The 21561-nt window shown below is 43.9% G+C and overlaps 1 protein-coding gene and 1 long non-coding RNA gene across 2 annotated transcripts; one reads left to right on the forward strand and one right to left on the reverse strand.

The window, feature by feature from the left end:
• Positions 1–2050: 2050 nt before the first annotated feature.
• LOC113010547 (uncharacterized) lies at positions 2051–2410 on the reverse strand. The gene is made up of 2 exons (XR_013902166.1): positions 2288–2410; positions 2051–2123 (listed from the first exon to the last, which is right to left on the reverse strand). It is a non-coding gene; the product is annotated as an uncharacterized LOC113010547 (long non-coding RNA).
• A 5075-nt stretch (positions 2411–7485) lies between these two features.
• LOC113007270 (trace amine-associated receptor 13c-like) lies at positions 7486–9216 on the forward strand. Its single transcript, XM_026143661.2, has 2 exons — positions 7486–7661; positions 7879–9216. Exons 1-2 carry the CDS (start codon positions 7486–7488, stop codon positions 8690–8692), a joined length of 990 nt encoding a protein of 329 aa, XP_025999446.2. The 3' UTR covers positions 8693–9216.
• The last annotated feature ends 12345 nt before the right edge of the window (positions 9217–21561 follow it).

The raw sequence follows: 21561 nt of genomic DNA on the forward strand, positions 1-21561 counted from the left end.
GGGAGTTATTGGCAATTCCACACACTTCTGTGCATTTGGAGATTATGTCAGGAGAAGCCGCTTCATCTTCCTCCCCGCCATGCTCATCCTCAGGGTCTTTGACAGCCCATGGAGCTGGTCCTGGATGAAGTGCTGTGACGTGCTTGTCACTGTTACACTCTTTACAGTGAATAATTGTTTTGCAGTCTTTAGCAACGTGTTCAGTTGAGGAGCAGCATCTGAAACAAACTCCACTATCTCGCAGGAACGTTTTGCGTTCATCCAGTGTCTTAGCTCGGAAGCCCCTACACCGCTTGAGAGGGTGGGGTTTTTTGTGAATCGGACACTGTCCACATCCAACTTACTGCTAGCTGACTCTGTGGGCTTGATGGCAGATGTTGATGTAATCTCTGTTTTGCTGGATGAGACGTGGTTCCTGGAATGCGTGTACCTTCTAGGTGAGTTTTCTGGTTTCACTGTCGTCATCCCAAATGAGCTAAATGCAAAACTTGGATCATTACGAGTGCGGGCTTCTTTGCAGACAAAGTCAGTGAAGAATGAGAATGGTGGAAACTGGCCTTGGTTTTGCAGCTTGTACGCACTGCCTTGTGTCATCCATTTTTCTTGAAGGCCATACGGCAGTTTCTCCACTATTGGGTTAATGCCGCGAGAGGTATCCAGATAGGCGAGCCCAGGCAAACAACCTTCTAACTTTGCTGACCCCAACTCCCTTAACAAGTCACCAAGCTCTCTCAGGTTGAGAGGGTCCCTGTTGCTGATCTTAGGAAATCTCTCCAGTTTGTCCAGCAGAGCTTTCTCAATTATTTCAGGAGACCCGTAGTTCTCTTCAAGTCGCATCCACGCCATCCTGAGCCCTGCAGCGGGGTCATTGACATGAACAGCTCTGATTCTCCTGACTTGCTCAGATGATTGAGGACCTAACCATCTAGTGAGAAGGTCGAGCTCTTCATTGCAGGTGAGTTTTAGCCCTTCAATGATGTTCATGAAGGTAGACTTCCAGCCCCAATAATTCTCTGGACGATCATCAAACTTTGTCATCCCGGATGTCACAAGTTCCCGGCGAGCCATGTATACAGCAAAGTCATTAATGCCGGTATGGTTCAGAGCAGAGGGCTGCGCTGCTTGCATTCTAAGAGGATGTGTGTGTGGTTGAGGTTCCTGCAGGGGGGTGACACTACATGGATAAATCCCAGGGTTATTCTGAGCAGATGGATGCTTCATACCATTTTCTTCAAAGGTAGTATGGCTCTTGACACGAGCTGGAGTGGAGCTCAGTCCATCAATGGCTGTACGAATGGGATTCAGTTCGTTGTCCTGGAGTGGTGGAGCATGAGAGAAATCGCGTGGCTGACTGGAGGTGATATGGGACTCAAGGCCGGGCAACGACAGCTGACTAGAGTGCATTCTTGAGTGACACTCAACATAATCATTTGTTCTTTTTTCTGTGGAGTCAGGGGGAATTCCTATGATGTCCGCTGCCCTGAGATCTTGTTTAGAGCCGAGTTCTGCTACGGCTGATTCCAAAACCTCCGCCTCAGCTAAAGCCGCTGCAACTTCTTTCTCTTGCTTCAGTGTGGCCAGAGCAGCCTCCATGCGTGCCTCTTCTACTCTCAACTGGGCTTTTTCCACCATGAGTTCAGTTTCTTTTTTGACAAAGGTGGAGCGAGCACGCACTGCTTCAGCTCTTGCGCGTGCTTTAGCAGCTGCTAGGCTTGCTGAAGACTTGCAGGAGCTGTTAGAAGAACTAGCAACAGATCTGGTCACATATGATTTCACAGATGTTCCTGGAGATCTAGTCTTCTGTTGATCTTCTGTATCTGGCTTATTGTCCATGATGACTATTCGGCATGCAAGGTAAAACTAAACGAGGCAGGAAGACTAATGAGCGTTAGCGGTCTCTGCTATCCAGACTTACTGTATTATCCAAGGTGTGATGCTGTTTTTTCACTATTCTGTCCCCTGCGTGCGTGGTTCTGGTACACGAAGTGACAGATAGCTAAACATATGCCGTAAGCACTGAAAGCGTTGAATGATGAGTCAGGCGTGAAAGTAAAGTTGAGGGCTGTTTACTTGTTTGTCTTCATCAACGTACAACTTACAGTGATTTCCCAGAACTTGTGAAACTACAAAAAATACAAAAAGAAATATGCTCAATAAAGAATTATGCATTTGCTTCACATGGTGAACAGATCTAGGCATTTATATATACATCTCTCCAAATATGCATAAAATCAATAAAATATACAACACTCACTACTTATAAAGATGAAACACAATTCAAACTTACAAACAAAGCTTCTCCATGGCATAACACAGGTGGATGCTTAAGGATTAAACAGGGAGACTTCTGGTACGCCTCATTGTGCAAATCCCAATACTAAAATGGCTTCCTGCATTACCCCACTCATGTGACTCTAAACATCCAATAGGAAACTCTTCCTGTATCACCCCACTCATGTGACTCTAAACATCCAATAGGAATACAAGCCAAACCACATAAAAATTCACTTGACCGCAGTCTCCAAGCTAACCACTAGGAGATGCTAAAATTCTCAATGTGCACATAACATTACAGTCAGCTTTCATCAAAAACATAAAATACTCCTCAACATGGGGCTTCTCTTGTAATGACACAATCCGAATCACAACTGACAGCTGGCCAGTGTGGCTAATACTAAACTACTAACTAAAACTACTAAACAAATTCACGAGTTTTGTACATGGTGACCAAGATAGCTGGTGTGGCTGCTGGACACGGTTAATGTGCTCTTGCATCATGGGATCAAACCTTGCCATGAGTAAAACTTCTTTTATAAAATTGCCATTTGATGGAGAAAACAATGTTTCTGGGTGTGTCCTTACAGTGCGTTCACACCGAACGCGATAGACGCGACCAGAGCTTCAGGTTTACATGTAAAGTCAATGGAGCAGCGCGATGAAGCGCGAGTGGGGGATGATTTCAGAAGCTACGGAGCCCCGCAGGGGACATGGGAGGATCTCGCAAAACTAACTCGGGATCTCGCAAAACAAACTCGGGATCTCGCAAAACTTTTGCGAGATCTCGCAAAAGTTTTAGCTGCATTCTTCGGACGCCGGCTCGAAGCCGACCAGGAGGTCGAGGCACAATGTGTTCCTCCCGGCTGTAGTAGGTCTCGACCTCCCGTTAGCTTCGAGCTAAGAAGAAGAATGCGGCTAAAACTTTTGCGAGATCCCGAGTTTGTTTTGCAAGATCTTGCAAAACTTTTGCGAGATCCCGAGTTAGTTTTGCGAGACCTTGCAAAAGTCTGTCTTAATTTTTTTTTCTCCCATGTCCCCTGCGGGGCTCCGTAAGAAGCAGATTTGCGTCGCAAAAACGCTTTTCTGCCTGATTCGCGCAACCAAGTAGCACGACTGACACGTTTGAAGTGCGAAGTAAAATACGTGCTGCAGTTTGTGTGGTGCATTTTGTGCATTCACGCTTATCGCGTCTACCGCTCGAGTTGAAAAAATCTGAACTCCAGCGTCAAGTCGTGCTGCAACAAACAAACAGGAGCCTTGTGATGTGATACTCTGACCTAGTTCAAAGGGGCAGGTCCAGCCAAAGCCATTCATTCTAGCAATCAGTGTTTTTGTGATGAGTCAGCAGGCTCTCCAGGGCAGAAACAGTGTTCTTATTTTTCTCCTCCTTCTCCCTGAGGCTCTTCCACTTTAAGCTGGGTCCTTTTTATTCCTGTCTCTCTGTAAATAGTTATATTTTATATATTTATGTTTAATGTTTTTCTGTTTGAGCATTTTAATTAGGGATGGGTACCGGTGTCCGGTGCCATGATGGCACCGGTTCTGACATAAACGGTAGTAACCAGACCGAAAAGCAGCGCACATTTCGGTGCTTTATTTCGGTGTTTTTTTTTCCTGAGCTGTGATACACTTCTAGCCAATCATTTTACGTTTCCGAGGATAGTAGGCGGGGCCAGGTACGTACGTTCTGTTAGAGCAGAGCTACAGATTAAAAATGCCCAAGGCGAAGCGGTCAAAAGTCTGGCTGTACTTCACAGCAAAATATGCAAACTCAGCAGCCTGCAACAAGTGCTTTAAGCTGATACTGTCAAAGGAGGTAACACCAAGAATCCGATTAAACAGCTGGCGACGCATAGCGGTTTTTTTTTAAAAGCCGAGAAATGCGCCGTATTTGATAGCTTGCTGCGAGACCTCACACCGTGCACGTCGGGTGGATTGCCAGTTATCGGACCCGGAGCAACATCCCCCAAAAACCCGAAGAATAGAGTCCTGGCCCCTAGCCCTGCCAGTGTAGCAGAAATGATGAGGATGATGATGCAGCAGCAGCCGTTCTTCTCTGCGTGAGTAGCTTAATGTTGTTAGTGTGTAATTTACGTTGAGTAGGCTAACCACGTTATTACATTAATGCAGGTAAGGTGAACTAGCAAGCATCATCATAGCTACATGCAGCTGTCTTCTTGTTTGATGGCAGATACTCCCTTCACCCTGCCAAAAAGGCTAAAATGACCAAAGAAAAAGTGGAAAACAGTTAAACATGAGAGGTTTTTGGACAAAGTTTATGTTTTTTCCATTGTTTAAGCACTGCTTCCAGCCAAGAGTGATACCATATATGCCACATAGCTGCAGAAAAGGCTGACATTGTTATCTTTTTACAAAAAAAAACCAGCTGAACATGAGAGGTTTTTGGACAAAGTTTGTGTTCTCCATTCTTTAAGCACCGGTTCGAGCACCGTTTAAGCACCGGCACCGTTTCAAAAGTACCGATTTGGCACCGGTATCGGATAAAACCTAAACGATACCCATCCCTAATTTTAATATTATGTCAAATACATTTTTGTAATGACTAATGTGTACAGCGTCCTTTACGACGCTGCTCTGCTCTCCACAGTGAATAGAGGCAAAGCAAGGCAAGTTTATTTGTATAGCACAATTCAACAACAAGGTGGTTCAAAGTGCTTTACAGAGACATTAGAAACAAAAACAAATAAAAAGCATGATTTAAAATTGATTAAAACAAGCAAACAAACAAACTAACTAAATAACAAACAAACAAACAAACAAAACAGTATGTAAAAAAAAAAATCAAAACAGATAAAATCAGAACAGTAGATAAAATCAGTAGTTAAAATGTAACTTTTTGAAGTTTAAGCTTAAAAGTGTGGATTTGGTGCTTTATTCAAATGCAGCTGAGAACAGGTAAGTCTTCAACCTGGATTTAAATAAACTGAGTGTTTCAGCTGATCTGAGGCTTTCTGGGAGTTTGTTCCAGATATAAGGAGCATAAAAGCTGAATGCAGCTTCTCCGTGTCTGGTTCTGACTCTGGGAACTGATAAAAGACTGGATCCAGATGACCTGAGGGATCTGGAAGGTTCATACTGGGTCAGGAGGTCACTGATGTATTTTGGTCCTAAACCATTCAGAGCTTTATAGACCAGCATCAGAACTTTAAAGTCTATCCTCTTACGGACAGGCAGCCAGTGTAAAGACCTCAGAGCTGGACTGATGTGGTCCACTTTTTTGGTCTTAGTGAGGACTCGAGCAGCAGAGTTCTGAATGAGCTGTAGTTGTCTGACTGATTTTTTAGGTAGACCTGTAAAGATGCTGTTACAGTAATCAAGCCTACTAAAGATGAATGCGTGGACTAGTTTTTCCAGGTCCTGTTGAGACATCAGATCTTTTATCCTTGAAATATTCTTGAGGTGATAGTAAGCTGACTTTGTTATTGTCTTAATGTGTTTTTCTAAGTTTAGGTCTGCATCCATCACTACACCCAAATTTTTCGCCTGGTCTGTGGTTTTTAGGTGTATAGATTGAAGTTCTCTGGTGACCTGTAATCGTTTTTCTTTGGCGCCAAAGACTATTACCTCAGTTTTGTTTTTGTTTAGCTGGAGAAAATTTTGGCACAACCAGTCATTAATTTCCTCAATGCATTTACGAAGAGCCTGTACAGGGCCTTGGTCTCCTGGTGACATTGTGATATATATTTGTGTATCATCTGCATAGCTGTGGTAGTTTATTTTGTTGTTCTTTATAATCTGTGCCAGTGGGAGCATGTAAATGTTAAACAGAGGGGGTCCCAAGATGGAACCTTGTGGAACTCCACATGTGATACTTGTCTGCTCAGATGTGAAGTTACCTATTGATACAAAGTATTTCCTGTTTTCTAAGTATGTTTTGAACCAGTTTAGTACAGTTCCTGGGGGACCGGGGAAGATCGTGGTCCCTGGTCCTGGTCCTGGTCGTTGGTGTTGTTGAGAGAGTTGGAGGCAAATAGGGACCCCTCTTCTTGCCTCAGATGTCTCTCCTTTCTGAGGCTCTTCCCGGGTGGGGGCAGATGGAGCTCCTCCTCAAGGTTTCTGCTGGGCTTTGTCTGTTCTTGGAGTACTGTTTGTTCCTCTTTATGAGATAACTCCTCGTTTATCTCAGCCTTGGATGACGTATGGAATAAAACAAGTTGGAGGTGAACAGTTTCACCCCTGACTTGTTAAAAATAAATCCATTTGCTTTAAACAGATGCCTGCGTTCCCAAGAGAAGGGAGACTCTCTCTTCAAACGCTAGATCGACACCTGCCGTCTTGGAAACATACCGTCTGGCAGTACTTCCTCCCACATTTCTGCTTCACGCGTGTGAAAATTGCATATTTTAAAGCACAACCTGTTGCATGGTTGAATTTTAGCCAAGCTTTAGCTGTTGGATAGGTATTAGATGTCTGGTTTTCACAAAAAGTGAAAACAAAAGCAGAAAAACAGTAGGTCTTTGGTGATGTAGGTCTTTGGTGTTTTTCAGTTTAACTGAGTGTTGCATAGTCTGACCTTGGAGCAAATTGCTGAGCTGTCCACTTCTAGGTGGATTGGCAGGTGTCTTGAAGGTTTTCCACTTGTAAATAACATTTGTAAAATGATGGGTGTCACACTGTTTAAAAAGTTGTTACAGCCTTTCCCAGACTGATGTCCATCAAAGGTTCAGTCTCTAATATAACTGCTGATGTTTTTTCTGCCTGGCAATATTTTAACAGACACCAGAATGTTGACCAGTAAACTGCCATTCCTGGGTTTATAGATGTGGTCACATTAATGCTGATCAGTTAATCAAATCCATTTGATTATCAGCACCAGGCTGGGTTCATACTCAGGACAGTTTTGCTATGAGGCAACAGTGCAAACCACAACATCACCATGCTGGTCAGAGACAATAACTAAGGTTCAAAATGTGAAAGAAAATATATAAAGCTGAAAATGTAAAATACATGAAATACATGGAAAATAAAACTAAGAACCAAACAGAGAATACCAAAAAACTGACCATAATCTAAGAAAATCTATTAACCAAGCGTGAATGAGACAGTCAGTGTTAAAAAAATGAAATTGTGAAGGAAAGGAAGAAGAGAAAAGGAGGGTCATGTTTTAGACTGAAAGAGATTGGTGGGAGGAGTGAGATAAATTAGCTGTATGAGAAGAATTTCTAATTAGAGAGCTGCAGGTGTCTGATGATGGAGATACCGAAAGGAGTCGAGCTCTGTTTCCCACAACTCCTCAACAGCTCCTGCAGGAAGCCGACACTTCACTGGTCCAAAGCTGTGCTCCTGAACATTGTGCTCTCATGTATCTCTCTGCTCACTGCTGCTCTAAACCTTCTCGTCATCATCTCAGTCTCCCACTTCAGGCAGAGATTAACTTTTCAACTGAAACTACAGTTTAAGTTTTAGATGTGTGAAAGCTTCCATTTACATTATATGACTTAGTGATTAAAGAATGAATTTTAACCATGGTCATAATGTCTTATTTGCTTGAATTGAATCATGCCTTAGTAGTGCAGCATTTTCACTGAAGACATGTTGACATTAACGATGTGCATTATATTCTTTTCTGTCTCCCTGCAGGCAGCTGCACACACCCAGTAATATCCTCCTCCTCTCTCTGGCCGTCTCAGACTTTTTTGTGGGTCTCCTGTTGTTGCCTTTGGAAATTTTTAGAAACACAAGCTGCTGGGTACTTGGTGATCGTATGTGTTCTGCTTATTGGTATTTGACCAGCAACATTATCTGTGCTTCAATAGGGAACATTGTTCTAATATCAGTTGACCGCTATGTGGCTATTTGTGACCCTCTGCATTATCCCAGCAGAATTACTTTGGCGAAAGTCAAACTCAGTGTTTGTCTCTGTTGGTTTTATGCTTTTTTCTACAGCAATCTTTATACAAAGAATATCATGATTGAACCAGGCAGGTATAATTCTTGCTTTGGAGAGTGTGTATTTTTTAGCAGCAATATTGCTATTGTTGCTGACCTTATTTTATTCTTTTTTGTTCCAGTAACTGTTATCATAGCCTTGTATATGAGAGTATTTGTGGTGGCTGTGTCTCAAGCTCGTGCCATGCGCTCTCATGTTACATTGGTCACACTTCAGCGTTCACTGAATCAAACAAACAAATCTGAGCTGAAAGCAGCCAGGACTCTGGGGATTCTTGTAGTTGTGTTTCTAGCATGCTTCTCTCCACTCTACTGCTACTCTCTTGTTGATGAAAATGCAATCAATAATCCAGCTGCATCTTTTGCGGTCATTATCTTTTACATTAACTCTTGTCTAAACCCTTTGATCTATGCCTTGTTTTACCCCTGGTTTAGAAATGCTGTTAAACTTATCATCACGTTGGAGATCTTCAAGTATGACACAAGTGGTGCCAACATACTGTAAAAAGAGTACGAAACCTGCTTGTGCAATGGTTAGCACTGACACACCACAGCAAGAAAGCCCTGGATTTGAATCCAGCTGGTGCATAGTTTTAATGTTCCCTTGTCTATGTGGGGTTACACAGCTTCTGCTCAGAATCAAAAGACTTGCATGGTGATTCTAAATTGACTAGGTGTGAATGGCTGTCTGTCTCTACTTTTTGACCTTTGACATACTGACCACCTGCCCAGGGTTTATAGTATGTGTCTGCCCCCTTGGACCATGATATGGGCAAATAGAAGAGAATGGACTGACTTACTGAATTATGGTTCTAAACAGTGATAGAAAAAACATCACTATTGCTGTCACAGTTGTGACTGTGGTGCATATTCTAAATGAAAATTACGAGAAAAATATATGTAAGTATTTTTAATTCTTCTTATGTTTTTTATGTGTTAATTATTACCTAGTAAATCTCACTCCATTTCTTTTTCAGTGTATTCACCTTTTGGCTCCAATAATGTTCACTTCAGTGGTTCGTGTTTTCTTGTTTTCTCTGGTTATTATACACTGTTGTTATATTTGTATTTTATAAATACTGTGTTGTCAAACATAGTGTACAATAAAATTAAGATTAGATAAGAACTTTATTAATCCTGGGATAAATTATTGTGCCTTTTACATACACAAAAAGAAACACTATGTTCAGAATCAGAGAGAGTAATAAATGTAACAGCTGGAATAAATTTAAGAACAGAAAGTTAAACAGCTAATGAAAAAGATAAGAAGAATTGTATAAAACATAAATATGAGTATGACCAGTAGTGCAAGATGACAGAAAGTGTCACAGTAATGATAATAATGTTAATGCTTCTAGCAAGTGCAACAATTGTTAACTAAAACTAAATTACAAACAATAATAATAATACAAATAATGACTTACTTTCTGTTACAGCTCAGTAATAAAGTGGAAACATTAGGATAACAGGGCAAAAATAAGACCTTAATAATGTGGTAATTTCTAAGTTATTACCACTCAGTTTTCAAAGTAATAACCACTTAATATCCAGGTAAAATCATGGTAGCACGATTGATTACAGTTGAGTCATAATACACTGAAATGTATATAATTGGATAATAAGTGGGGGTGTAGAAAAATACAGTTCAGTAACAAAGGGGTAATACTAGGGTAACAAGGCAGAAAAAAATAATATAACAATATAGTAATTTCAAAGCTATTACCACTTTGTAGATACCACTTTTCACACCTTGGCTCGTGTGATAAGACAGAGGAATAATAGGAGGCTCAGGACCTTATCAGGACACTCTCAATAGAATTTAATGATCTGGGACTCTCCACTAATTGCTCTTAGAACCTCTCAGATGACAGGCAAAATGTCTTCAAGAAACATAAGAAGTCCAGAAGCTTTTCTTTCCAAGCTCCTTCTCATTTAATGTTTTCTTCGTTATTTCTACTACTTTCTAAATTGTAGATACATAATAAAGACATCAAATATATGAAGCAATATATGGAATCATGTCGCAAAGAAAAAGCTTAAAAATAACTGTAAACATGTGTTATATTTTAGATTCCTGAAAGTAGCCACCATTTGCTTTGTTGACAACACTGCAAACCCTTGGCCCTCTCTCAATGAGCTTCATGATTTAGTCACCTGAAATGGTTTTCACTTCACAGGTGTGCCTTGTCAGGGTTCATCAGGGGGGGCATGAACCACAAAGAATGGATGTTAGACCAGTGGAAATCTGTGCTTTGGACTGATAAGTCCACATTTGGGATCCTGTTTCCACCCTCCGTGTGTTTTTGCATTGCAAAAAAGGTGAACGTGAACATGATTGGTTGAAACAGTTCAATGTAGCCTTAGGTCTGATATGGGCTCACGTTTCTTCTTCTTCAACTTTCTGGACATCTCCTTATATGGAGATGACCCTTCTATAGGCAACACTCCTATTACCATGATAACCACCTCTTTCCTCCCCCAGGTCTGTAGAATTAAAAAGGGGGGTATAGGGCTTTGGAGCGTGATGTCACGGGGGTGGGCGTGGAAAGTATTTTGGCCCGATCCGCCATTTTGGGGGTCTAGCGCAAGTGAAAAGGGAGCAAAGTAACACACAACAGCCATGGTTCGTATTTGCTGTGTGGTCGGCTGCAATGTTCGATCACACGACCGGCAAGAGAATAAGCTTGAAAATGGTTTATCTTTTCATTCTTTCCCAACCTGGAAGCAACATGAGGCAGCTCGTGTATCGATGTTACCAAACGAAGGTGTCTAGTCTGGATAGCAGCTGTGAGACGAGCTGATATCCAGTTCTCTTCCATCTCCAAATATCTGTTGGTGCTCCTGACATTTTCATTCCGGTAAGTTCTAAATATGTTCATATCACTCTTTATAGCCTATTAGTTTTATTTTCAATGCGCTCTGAGCTCATAGCAAATTAGACCAAACATCCTACTGAGTAATTTTGCAGAACTACCTTCTATTTATAGAGTTGCTAATTATTTGGCATTATTGCAGCAAACCAGCCTATGAAATGGATGAAACATCGTGACTGGGTTCTGCTTCAAACATACCACCATGCCAATCAGATTACTTCTTCCATGTGAGGGTGAAGAGGTGGATAAGATGGTGAAGGTTTGCTGCGTTTGGTGAACAGTGTGATAATAAAACCAGGGAAAAATGAAACCTGCTCCTGTTAAATATTCTTAAGTCTTGTGCTGTTAAAATTGCTGTATTTTTTCAAAAGATACAGTAAATAAAGTAATGTTAGAAGTGGGTGATATCATGTAAACACTGTCATGATTTTATGTAAACATTTTGTCATTTGTAAACTATAAATGACATGGATTCTACATTGTAACTGATGTGATGTTCTATAAGGTGGTTTTAATAAAAAAAAAAAGAGGCAAAAATTAATTTGTTTCTTTATTCAACTTTTGAACAGTGGTACTCAGTCAGTACATATTCAGTAAATGCTAATTATTTACACAGCAGTGCACTACGGGCATAAATCTAGACCCCTAGATAAAACATTATGGGTCATTCCCACAACCCACAGCTTTACTGTGTTCCAGCAAAGTATCCAATAGCAGTGACAACTCCTCCACAGTAGCAGGTGGGATTTTTCTGTTTTGAGGACGGCTCCTTTTCCCTGTCACTACAGATGGTCTGTTTATGTTTTGATTGAGAGCCTTTTTTTTGGGCAGCTGAAGAGGAGAAGTCCATCTTATGGCCAACCTCTGGCTGTATCTTGGTCATATTACCCAGCAAAACCCAGTATGCAGGTTCATCTGTAACAGTCCTTGTGCCACGGATCAACACTGTTGCTTCTACATTAAACAGAAGAGCAGTGACGTGGGTGCAGGTCTCCGCGACTCCGGCCATACAGGTGCAGTGGGCGACTTCAACCTTCCCTGTGATGCTCTCAGTGACCCATGGCTGCAATGCTGGTTCATTCAGTCTTTGAGAGTGCAGGACCTGAAACACACACAGACAAAGTTCATTTAAAGACAAGAACTAATGAGCCAAGGCCGACATAAATGCCTTTAATCTACTTTATCATAAATGTAACAAAGTGTTTAGAAAGTTAGCACATACATGTAATTTTTCATTTCTTTATGTGTCCATCTATAGAACGCTGCATGTTATATTCTAAATCTGCCTGTTCTCTGTCAGAAACCTGCCTGCAGAAAATGAACCTAAAGTATGTAATGCAAGGATGTCATCACTTTAGAGATGGAGAAAGCATAAAGTGACAATTATGAATCATTTAATATGATAAGGAGATTCTGCAGGTCATTGATCAATGTATAAAACTAAAATACAATGTATTTTTAGTGACACAGGATACAAACATGGAAGCAAGATGTATAATTAGAATTATTTATAATAAATATGAATAAATTGGTGCAATTTCTTTAACCATAAAGAACAACAATCCTTCAGGACAATGTCTCATCAATGCACTGAACTCACTATGTTATCCCTCTAACAGCCTTCACATGTTCTCACTGTAATTTCCCCTCATGAATGAATTTATGCTGCACTAATGTGAATGTTTGCAGGGAAATCAAAAGCATTTCACTCGCAGTACTCGAGCTGACTTACCTTTGTTTGAATGATAACTGCTGCACTAATGTGAATGTTTGCAGGGAAATCAAAAGCATTTCACTCGCAGTACTCGAGCTGACTTACCTTTGTTTGAATGATGACTTGTACGCGCTGACTCCACAGACAAGGTCAGGCTACGTCAATAGCGGTTGGTCTTCAGGGTTTCTACTCCACGGCCGTATTTCATACGGGTCCACATTTCCAATGCACGCTATTTTCTGCAAGTACCGCTGCTTCGCCTCTGGACGCAATCGGTCTCTAAACAGTTCATTCTCTTTTGAGCTGCTTTTAAGCATCTTTCTTGTAGTCGTCGTTCCAACACAGTGTGTTTGTGTTGATTCGTAGACCCCGAAAATGGCGCTGCGCTCCCATAATGCATTGCGGCGTGACGTCAACTCCAAAGCCCTATATAGTGCATACTATAACAGCAGATTTATGATCGAGGCCACATTCCTGTGAGGAAGTTGTGAGGAAGTGTTGTTTCTGTTAGTATCCGTGTGAGTTCAAAACTATTCTACGATGCACTGTGTGCAGTAAAAGACAAAACACAAATATATGATGCTAATTATGAGATATTAGTCTTAACATTAAAATACACTAATACACTGTTGGGGATTAATTCAAAACTGAAGGCACATTGAACCAGTGTGGGTACCACAGCATCTTTTGGTGACCTCAAACACACCTCCAGGCTGTGTATGGCGTAGGGGTATTTTACCAAGGAGAGTGATAGAGTGCTGTGGCACTGCCACATAGAATACTGAACTTGCCACCATTGAGAACAGGCAGCATAGTCCTCAAGACATTGAACGACTTCAGCCTAGATAAAGGCTAAAACTAAAACAATGTTATTAACGGTACAGGGGGACTACGGGGGGATTATTTAGAGGTCAAAAGGTCTATTCAGGGTCAACATTTCGCATATCCCAATTTTGCCAGGTGGCTATTGTCCTTAGTCTACCATTTGTATAATATAGAGGTGGACAAAGAACTGCTTCACACAGTGTTCATAAAGTTATGACAAAGAGCCTGGCTACCAGTGCCAGCAGGAATGGAAAGGGAAATAAATGAAAATAAAATAACAATACAAACAAAAACAGAACAGCTTTACAAAGAATCACAACCTACATTTTAGAACCAAGATAAAAAGACTTAGATTAGCTAAAACTTAGATTAGCTTCTTAGATAAGCTTGACATAATGAGAGCTTGAGGACAACGTCAAATGACAAAAAAGTTTTTTAGTGCAACAAGACACTACAGGCTTGGCAGCCACAGCTGGTACTGGCCACTTCAAGCCACTTCGACAATCTCATTGCCCCCCCCCCCCCCCCCAAAAAAAAAAAACAGCTATGGAAAAGTACAGTAAGGAGTCACTGGAAGCCAGGTTAAATCTACCTTGGTCCATACCTCTCGCCACCAGTTTCTTTCTTTTGAGCAAAAAGGATGATAAACTCAGGCCTTGTATAGATTTTGGAGGACTGAATGAAATAACTGTGAAGAACCCTCTGAATCATCGAAACCAGTGCATATCTTACTTGCATCCTGTGTAGTGGGCGCTGTTACCTGGGAAATCAAGACATTGGTGCGCTGTGCACAGCCAGAAGAGCCTGATCCAGCTGCGGCCCACCTCACAGGCTATTTGCTCCACCTACCGCACACTCCAATGTGCTGCACTGGCTCCACACAGCGCACTTTGATCGCAAGGACAATTTCCTTGTTAAAATGCTTTTAGTGACTCTCTTTAGAAGGTGATGTATGCAAATATGTTTTGGCATTTTTTACGCCCCTTAACGGTTTTAAGTCAGCCCTGGTCTCACATTGCCTTAGATTTTGTCACCGGCTTGCCGTACTGCTCTAGCAACTTCGTCATATTTTCCATAATTGACAGGTTCTCCAAAGTGGTCCATTTTGTGCTTCTGTCTCGATTCTCTATTTCTAGTCATCGCTATTCTGTCACAGTCCTGGGTCTTATGACCCAGTGTTTTGAGTTTCAGTTCTTTGGATGCTGTTAGTGTATGTTCTAGCTTATTATGTTTCCTAGGTGCATCTGTTTATCAGTTCCCCCCTTGTATTGTCATACCCTGTGAAGTCTCCCTTGCCCTTCGCTTCGTGTGTTTCTTATCTATGTGTCTTATGTTGTCAGGTCTGCGTTTCATTAGATTTCCGGTTTTATTTTGAAGGGTTCCTGTGTTCCTAGGTTCAATGTTGTTAATGTTACGCTCCCCTTGTCACGTCGTTATGTTCATGTGTGTCAGCTGTTTCCTCATGTGTTCCCACTTTCCTCATTATCCTCCTGTGTGTATTTAGTCTTTCAGTCATTCCTTGTCAGGTCGTCTGCTCATCCATGTCTCATCTCCAGGTACCCATGTCAGTTCATTATGGTTAAGGTTTTTTCATGTTTTGTTATTAGTTCACCCAGTTTAGGTTATTGTTTAGTTTTCACCCATGCCCTATTATTTTGTACCCTTGTTTCTTGCCTTATTAAACGGCTTGTTTTGTTAATCCACACCACGTTTTGGTCTGCGCTTGAGTCCTTCCCTGCAACACATACGGTCTGCCCCAGCCAGACCGTGACATATTCAGTGATATGAATTATATCAGAACGCGGCAAATAGACTCCAATTTGTTCATGTAAATGGGGAGTCTTCTTCACTCGGTAGGATTAATTACAGAGTACCACAAAGTCCTGTGCCAGGATGAACGCTGTTTACTTTATGCATTCTGCTTATGTATGCTTGCCTTAGGCAGTATCTTTGAAAGTCATAGCGTACATTTTCAGTTCTATGTAGATGACCCCTAGCATCATCTATCCATGAATCAGATAGCACACCAGGTTAAAGTACAGGAATGTCTTGAAGACATAAAGACGTGGTTACCTCTAATTTTCTGTTTCTATATTCAGATAAATCTGAACTTATTGTACTCGGTCTTGAAAATCTGAGGAAAATAGTGGCAAACCAGAAACTTACTCTGGGATTACCTTGGCCTTCAATAATTCTGTAAGGAGTCTTGGAGTCATTTTTAAACAGGATATGTCCTTCAATGTGGATATTAAACAAATATATAGGAGAGACAGACACACTCTATTACATTTAAAAGCGACCTTTTTAATAAAGCTGAAAGCTTAGGGCTGAATCAGGTGACCTTGAACCCTCACTGCAATAGGACTAGGCTGCTGGAGGATTCCCATGATGCACTGAGGGTTTCTTCTTCACTTGCCTTTTGTTACTTTTTTGTTTAAATACCACTTTAAGGGAGTTTTTCCTTCCCGTTGTCGTCAAATAATTGCTCATAGAGGGTGTTTTAATTTGTCGGACAATGCTTATGATTTTCTGTGAGTCTGTTCACCCCATTGCCATCCTCTATGCTGTTGCATGCTGGAGCAGCAGGTTAAGATGCCAACACATTTTATGTGTCACACAGAATGAAAAGGCTTCACCACATCTACGAAATTAAAAGAAAAAGGTTAGTCATATTATTCCTCAGAACACCTCAGCGATTCCCCTCTCGAGTATATTTGCTCCGGGCCTGCAAACCTGTGTTAAAAAATGAAATCAGTTTAATTATCATGTTAAATCTTTTGAACTCCTGGCTCCACCCAGAGCCTACATCCACAGAACTACCTAGAAACAAAACCTGTGTGTTAACATGAACTTCACATTTGAGAACCCCGTTTTTATTTTTTTCTCTTACTTTGCTCTTGTTTTCCTGCTGTACCATGTCCGATCGTGTCAGGCGTTGTGTGGAGGCGAGGAAGAAGGAACCCAAACGCAGGACTGGCAGGTAGGTGAAGGTTTATTATAGGGAGTGGGTGAACAGAGGGTGAACGGACACTGACTGGCTAGACAACTGAATGGCTGACTGAACTGAGGGAACACACGGGAAGGACAACGTAACATCAATGACACGACAGTGAACGAATAGAAACAGAGGGCTTAAATACACAGACTGGTGAGGATGATAATGAAAGACCGGTGAGTACACAGCTGAACATAATCTGACTAATGATACGTGGGAATAACTGGAACACAATACGCAGGCGGTATGCTGCCACAGAAAACAGATGTGAAAATAAACTGAAGATGACAAAACGGAAAACACTGGGTCAACAACCCAGGTGTCATGGTTGGCTGTGTGGCAGGCGGGCAAGCAGGAGTGGTGGATCCAAAATGCAGGACTCAGACACAGAAGTTCAACTTAAAGCGCAGCTTTAATGCTGGAAAACCTCTTACTACTAAACTCACCAAAAGACAAACAAAAACGCTGGTGGACTAAAACACTGAAGCACAAAACACTGAACTGGAACTGGAAACAAAACACTGGCAACACGGAGGCAAAACACACACAGCTTGTTGAGGGTACGACGCAACACTGACTCAGAGAAACACAGGGACTAAATACACTGGGAAGTAATGAGGAGAATGAGACACAGAAGGAGAGCACAGCTGGGGGAAATTAGAACTGACGAGACAAGCAAAGCAGGACACATTCACATAAGACACGGACCTACAAAGTAAAACAGGAAGGATCACACAGAGACGCGAACTTGACACAGTGGAGACAGCAACTAAGAAAAACAGAGACATAAACCATAAGGCAGAGGACTCTAAGAACCGAGAGACACAGAGGGGAACTCAAACATGCAGACACAGACTTACACAGAACAGAGGGGACATAGAGAAACATGAAGGGCAAGGGATCGAAACTAGAAACCATAGAAACTCACACCAAGTACAATAATACAAAAATCACAATGAACTAAAACGCTGGGTCAGGAGACCCAGGACCCTGACAGTACCCTCCCCCCAAGGGCTGGCTCCCGACAGCCCAACACAAGAAAACGAAAAAAAAAAACCCAAAAACCGCCCAAAACAGAAAACAACCTGACCAGGGCGGGCGGCGGGGGCCCAGGAAGGAGGGCACGAAACAAAAACACCAAAGCACAAGAAAGCCCCAAAACAAAACACGCGCCCAGAAAAAAGAACAATGCAGGGGGCTGGCCAGGGGGCCGACAGCACAGGAGTCCAAAACAGAAGAGCTCAGGGGGCCGGCCAGGGGGCCGACAGCACAAGAGTCCAAACAGTTCAGGGGGCCGGCCGCGCGGAAGGCAGCGGCGGCGACGAAGGAGCAGTTCAGGGGGCCGGCCGCGCGGAAGGCAGCGGCGGCGACGAAGGAGACGACGGAGCAGTTCAGGGGGCCGGCCGCGCGGAAGGCAGCGGCGGCGCTCCAGTGTCAAACGTACTGGCTGAGGCCCGGTGGGCACAGGACCAGACGAGGCAGGACCAGGCGATGACAGGGCCGGACCAGGCGATGACAAGGCAGGAACAGACGGACCAGGCAAAGCACAGGCGGAGGCTGGGCCAGGCGAGGCTGAAGACACGGAGGCTGGGCCTGGCGAGGCTGAAGGCTCTGATGAGGCTGGGCCTGGCGAGGCTGAAGGCTCTGATGAGGCTGGGCCTGGCGAGGCTGAAGACACGGAGGCTGGACCAGACGAGGCCGAAGGCTCTGATGAGGCTGGACCAGGCGAAGACGAAGACTCGGATGAAGCTGGACCAGACGAGGACGAAGACTCGGATGAAGCTGGACCAGACGAGGACGAAGACGAAGACTCGGATGACGCCGGACCAGACGAGGATGATGACTCGGATGAAGCCGAACCAGACGAGGACGAAGACGAAGACTCGGATGAAGCTGGACCAGACGACGACGAAGACTCGGATGAAGCTGGACCAGACGACGACGAAGCGGCCGCAGGTGGCGGCTGGACAGGCTCCTCGGACCCTCCAGCGGAGACGGGAGGCTGAACGGGCCCCTCGGACCCTCCAGCCGACGAGGCATGAGGCCGGTGTGGTTCTCCGGAACCACCAGCTGACAAGGAAGGCTGCTGGACGGGCTCCTCGGGCCCCCCAGCTGAAACAGGAGACAAAAGCCGGAGCGGTCCCTCGGACCCTCCAGCGGAAACAGGAAACGAAGGCCGGAGCGGTCCCTCGGACCCTCCAGCGGAGACACGAGACGAAGGCCGGAGCAGTCCCTCGGACCCTCCAGCAGAAACAGGACACGAAGGCCGGAGCGGTCCCTCGGGTGGCTGCTTAAACTCCAGGGGTCCAGAATCAGCTGAGGACTGGGACCTAGCCTCTGGGGAAGCCCTGGAGCGGCAAACTGTGCCAAAGGCGGCTGAACTACAAAAAGCACCTTGAGGTAAAATTATACTTTCTCCCTGCATGGAGTGAGTGTGTGAGACCACTATTACTGGAGCCAGAGTTACGGGTAGCGGGGCCACTGGAGCTACTGGGGCCTGCGCTACAGGCAGCACTGGAGCTACTGGGGCCTGCGCTACAGGCGGCACTGGAGCTACTGGGGGAGGCTGCGGGGCAGCTAACCGAGCTGAGGGAGGCTGCGGGGCAGGTGACACTGGGAGCTGAGCTGCTGGAGACACAGGTGACGCTGGTGTACTGGGGTGAAGGCAACGAGGATGCAGTCCCTCTCTTAAGGGAGGATGGAATGATTTAGTGATAAGGCTTGATGGGAACAGATGCTGATGCTGAGAATACCAGGCAGCGAGGGCTTCCAGGAGGGTAGCTGACTCTACCGTGCCTGGACCGCCCATGCCAAACAGTTCGAAGCATATCCTGGCTCTCAGAGCTGTTATTAGTTGTTTTAATCTGTTAATGTCCAAAAAACCAGCTGTGCAGAGGGTGGAAGACAAAAAGTTGTCAAAAAAGACCACCTGAAGGAGTCTCTTGGGGGTGTCCTCAGCGTGGATTACTTCCCGGCAGTAATTCCACAACTGCGCGAGATACTGAGACCGTGAGTCCGCAGGATCCATTTGATGGTTGCGTCGTTCTGTCATGGTTGGCTGTGTGGCAGGCGGGCAAGCAGGAGTGGTGGATCCAAAATGCAGGACTCAGACACAGAAGTTCAACTTAAAGCGCAGCTTTAATGCTGGAAAACCTCTTACTACAGCAAGACATCTCCCCCCCTCCCCTCCTCCCAAACATCTCCCAGTGTCACAGTGGATCAGGTCAGGAGGCAACTGAGGAAGCTTCGCCCCAGAAAGGCAGCAGGCCCAGACAAGGTGTGTCCTAGGATGCTAAAGGCGTGTGCTGCTGAACTTGAGGAGCCGCTACAACGAGTCTTCAACCTCAGTCTGCGACTGGGGAGAGTGCCCGCCCTATGGAAGACATCCTGCATCGTCCCGGTCCCCAAAAAGAACCGGCCCAATGAGCTGAATGACTTCCGACCGGTGGCACTGACGTCACATCTTATGAAGACTCTAGAGCGGCTCTTCCTCAACTTCCTCCGACCACAGGTACAACATGCCCAGGACCCACTACAGTTTGCATACAAGGCGGGTGTCGGAGTGGAGGATGCCATCCTGTACCTCCTACACAGAGCCCACTCACACCTGGATGGGGGAAAAGGCACGGTCAGGATACTGTTTCTTGACTTTTCCAGTGCCTTTAATACCATCCGGCCCTGTATGCTTCAGGAAAAACTGAACAGGATGGAGGTGGACCCCTGCCTGGTGGCTTGGATCTCCGACTACCTCACCGACAGACCACAGTACGTCAGGCTGAAGGACATCACGTCTGACACTGTGGTCAGCAGCACAGGAGCACCACAGGGAACTGTGCTGTCCCCTCTTCTCTTCACCCTGTACACCTCTGACTTCTGCTACAACTCTGAATTATGCCATATTCAGAAGTTTGCAGATGACACGGCCATCATGGGGTGTATCTGGGATGATCAGGAAGAGGAGTACAGAAGTCTGGTGAGGAACTTTGTCGCATGGAGTCACACAAACCACCTGCAACTCAACACCTCAAAGACTAAGGAACTGGTTGTGGACTTCGGGAGGTCCAGAGAAGGTCCACTGCCGGTTCAGATAGAGGGGGAGGAGGTGGAGGTGGTCAACAAGTACAAGTACCTCGGGCTGTGGGTGGACAACAAACTGGACTGGTCATGCAACACAGAGCACCTGTATAAAAAAGCCCAAAGCCGACTGTACTTCCTCAGGAGGCTGAGGTCTTTTAACATCTGCAGGAAGCTCCTGAGGATGTTTTACCAGTCGGTGGTTGCTGGAGTACTTTTCTATGCTGTGGTGTGCTGGGGGAGCAGCACAGCAAAGAGGGACTCATCCAGGCTGGAGAAACTGATCAGGAAGGCTAGCTCTGTGGTCGGCATGAAGCTGGACACTCTGGTGACAGTGGCAGAGAAAAGGACATTAAAGAGACTGATGGACATTATGAACAATGCTGGGCATCCTCTGCACACGGCCATAAACAATCAGAAGAGTCTGTTCAGTGACAGGTTGCTTCTCCCCAAGACAAGAACTAACAGACTTAAAAACTCCTTTGTCCCACACGCCATCAGACTGTTTAACTCCTCTCTGGAGGGGAGAGGGAGGGGAAACAGGAGGACAAAGGAGGGGGGAACAACTAAGCTGTAGTGCCTCTTCACCTCACTGTACAATACCTTGTGCAATACTTTTTGTAAATAGTCAACAGTGCAATAGACTCAATACTTGAAATGTGCAATTCACTTGTATTTTTATTTTTTATTCCTATTTATCCCCTTTGTATATTTTATTTATATTTGTCTCTGTATTTATATATATATATATATATATATATATATATATATATATATATATATATATATATATATATATATATATATATATATATATATATATGTATGTATGTATGTATGTATGTATGTATGTGTGTGTGTATATATATATAACAATTCTGTAACTGTAACTT

Source organism: Astatotilapia calliptera, chromosome 16 (assembly GCF_964374335.1).
Source record: "Astatotilapia calliptera chromosome 16, fAstCal68.1, whole genome shotgun sequence".
In the NCBI taxonomy this organism is placed as follows: Eukaryota; Metazoa; Chordata; class Actinopteri; order Cichliformes; family Cichlidae; genus Astatotilapia; species Astatotilapia calliptera.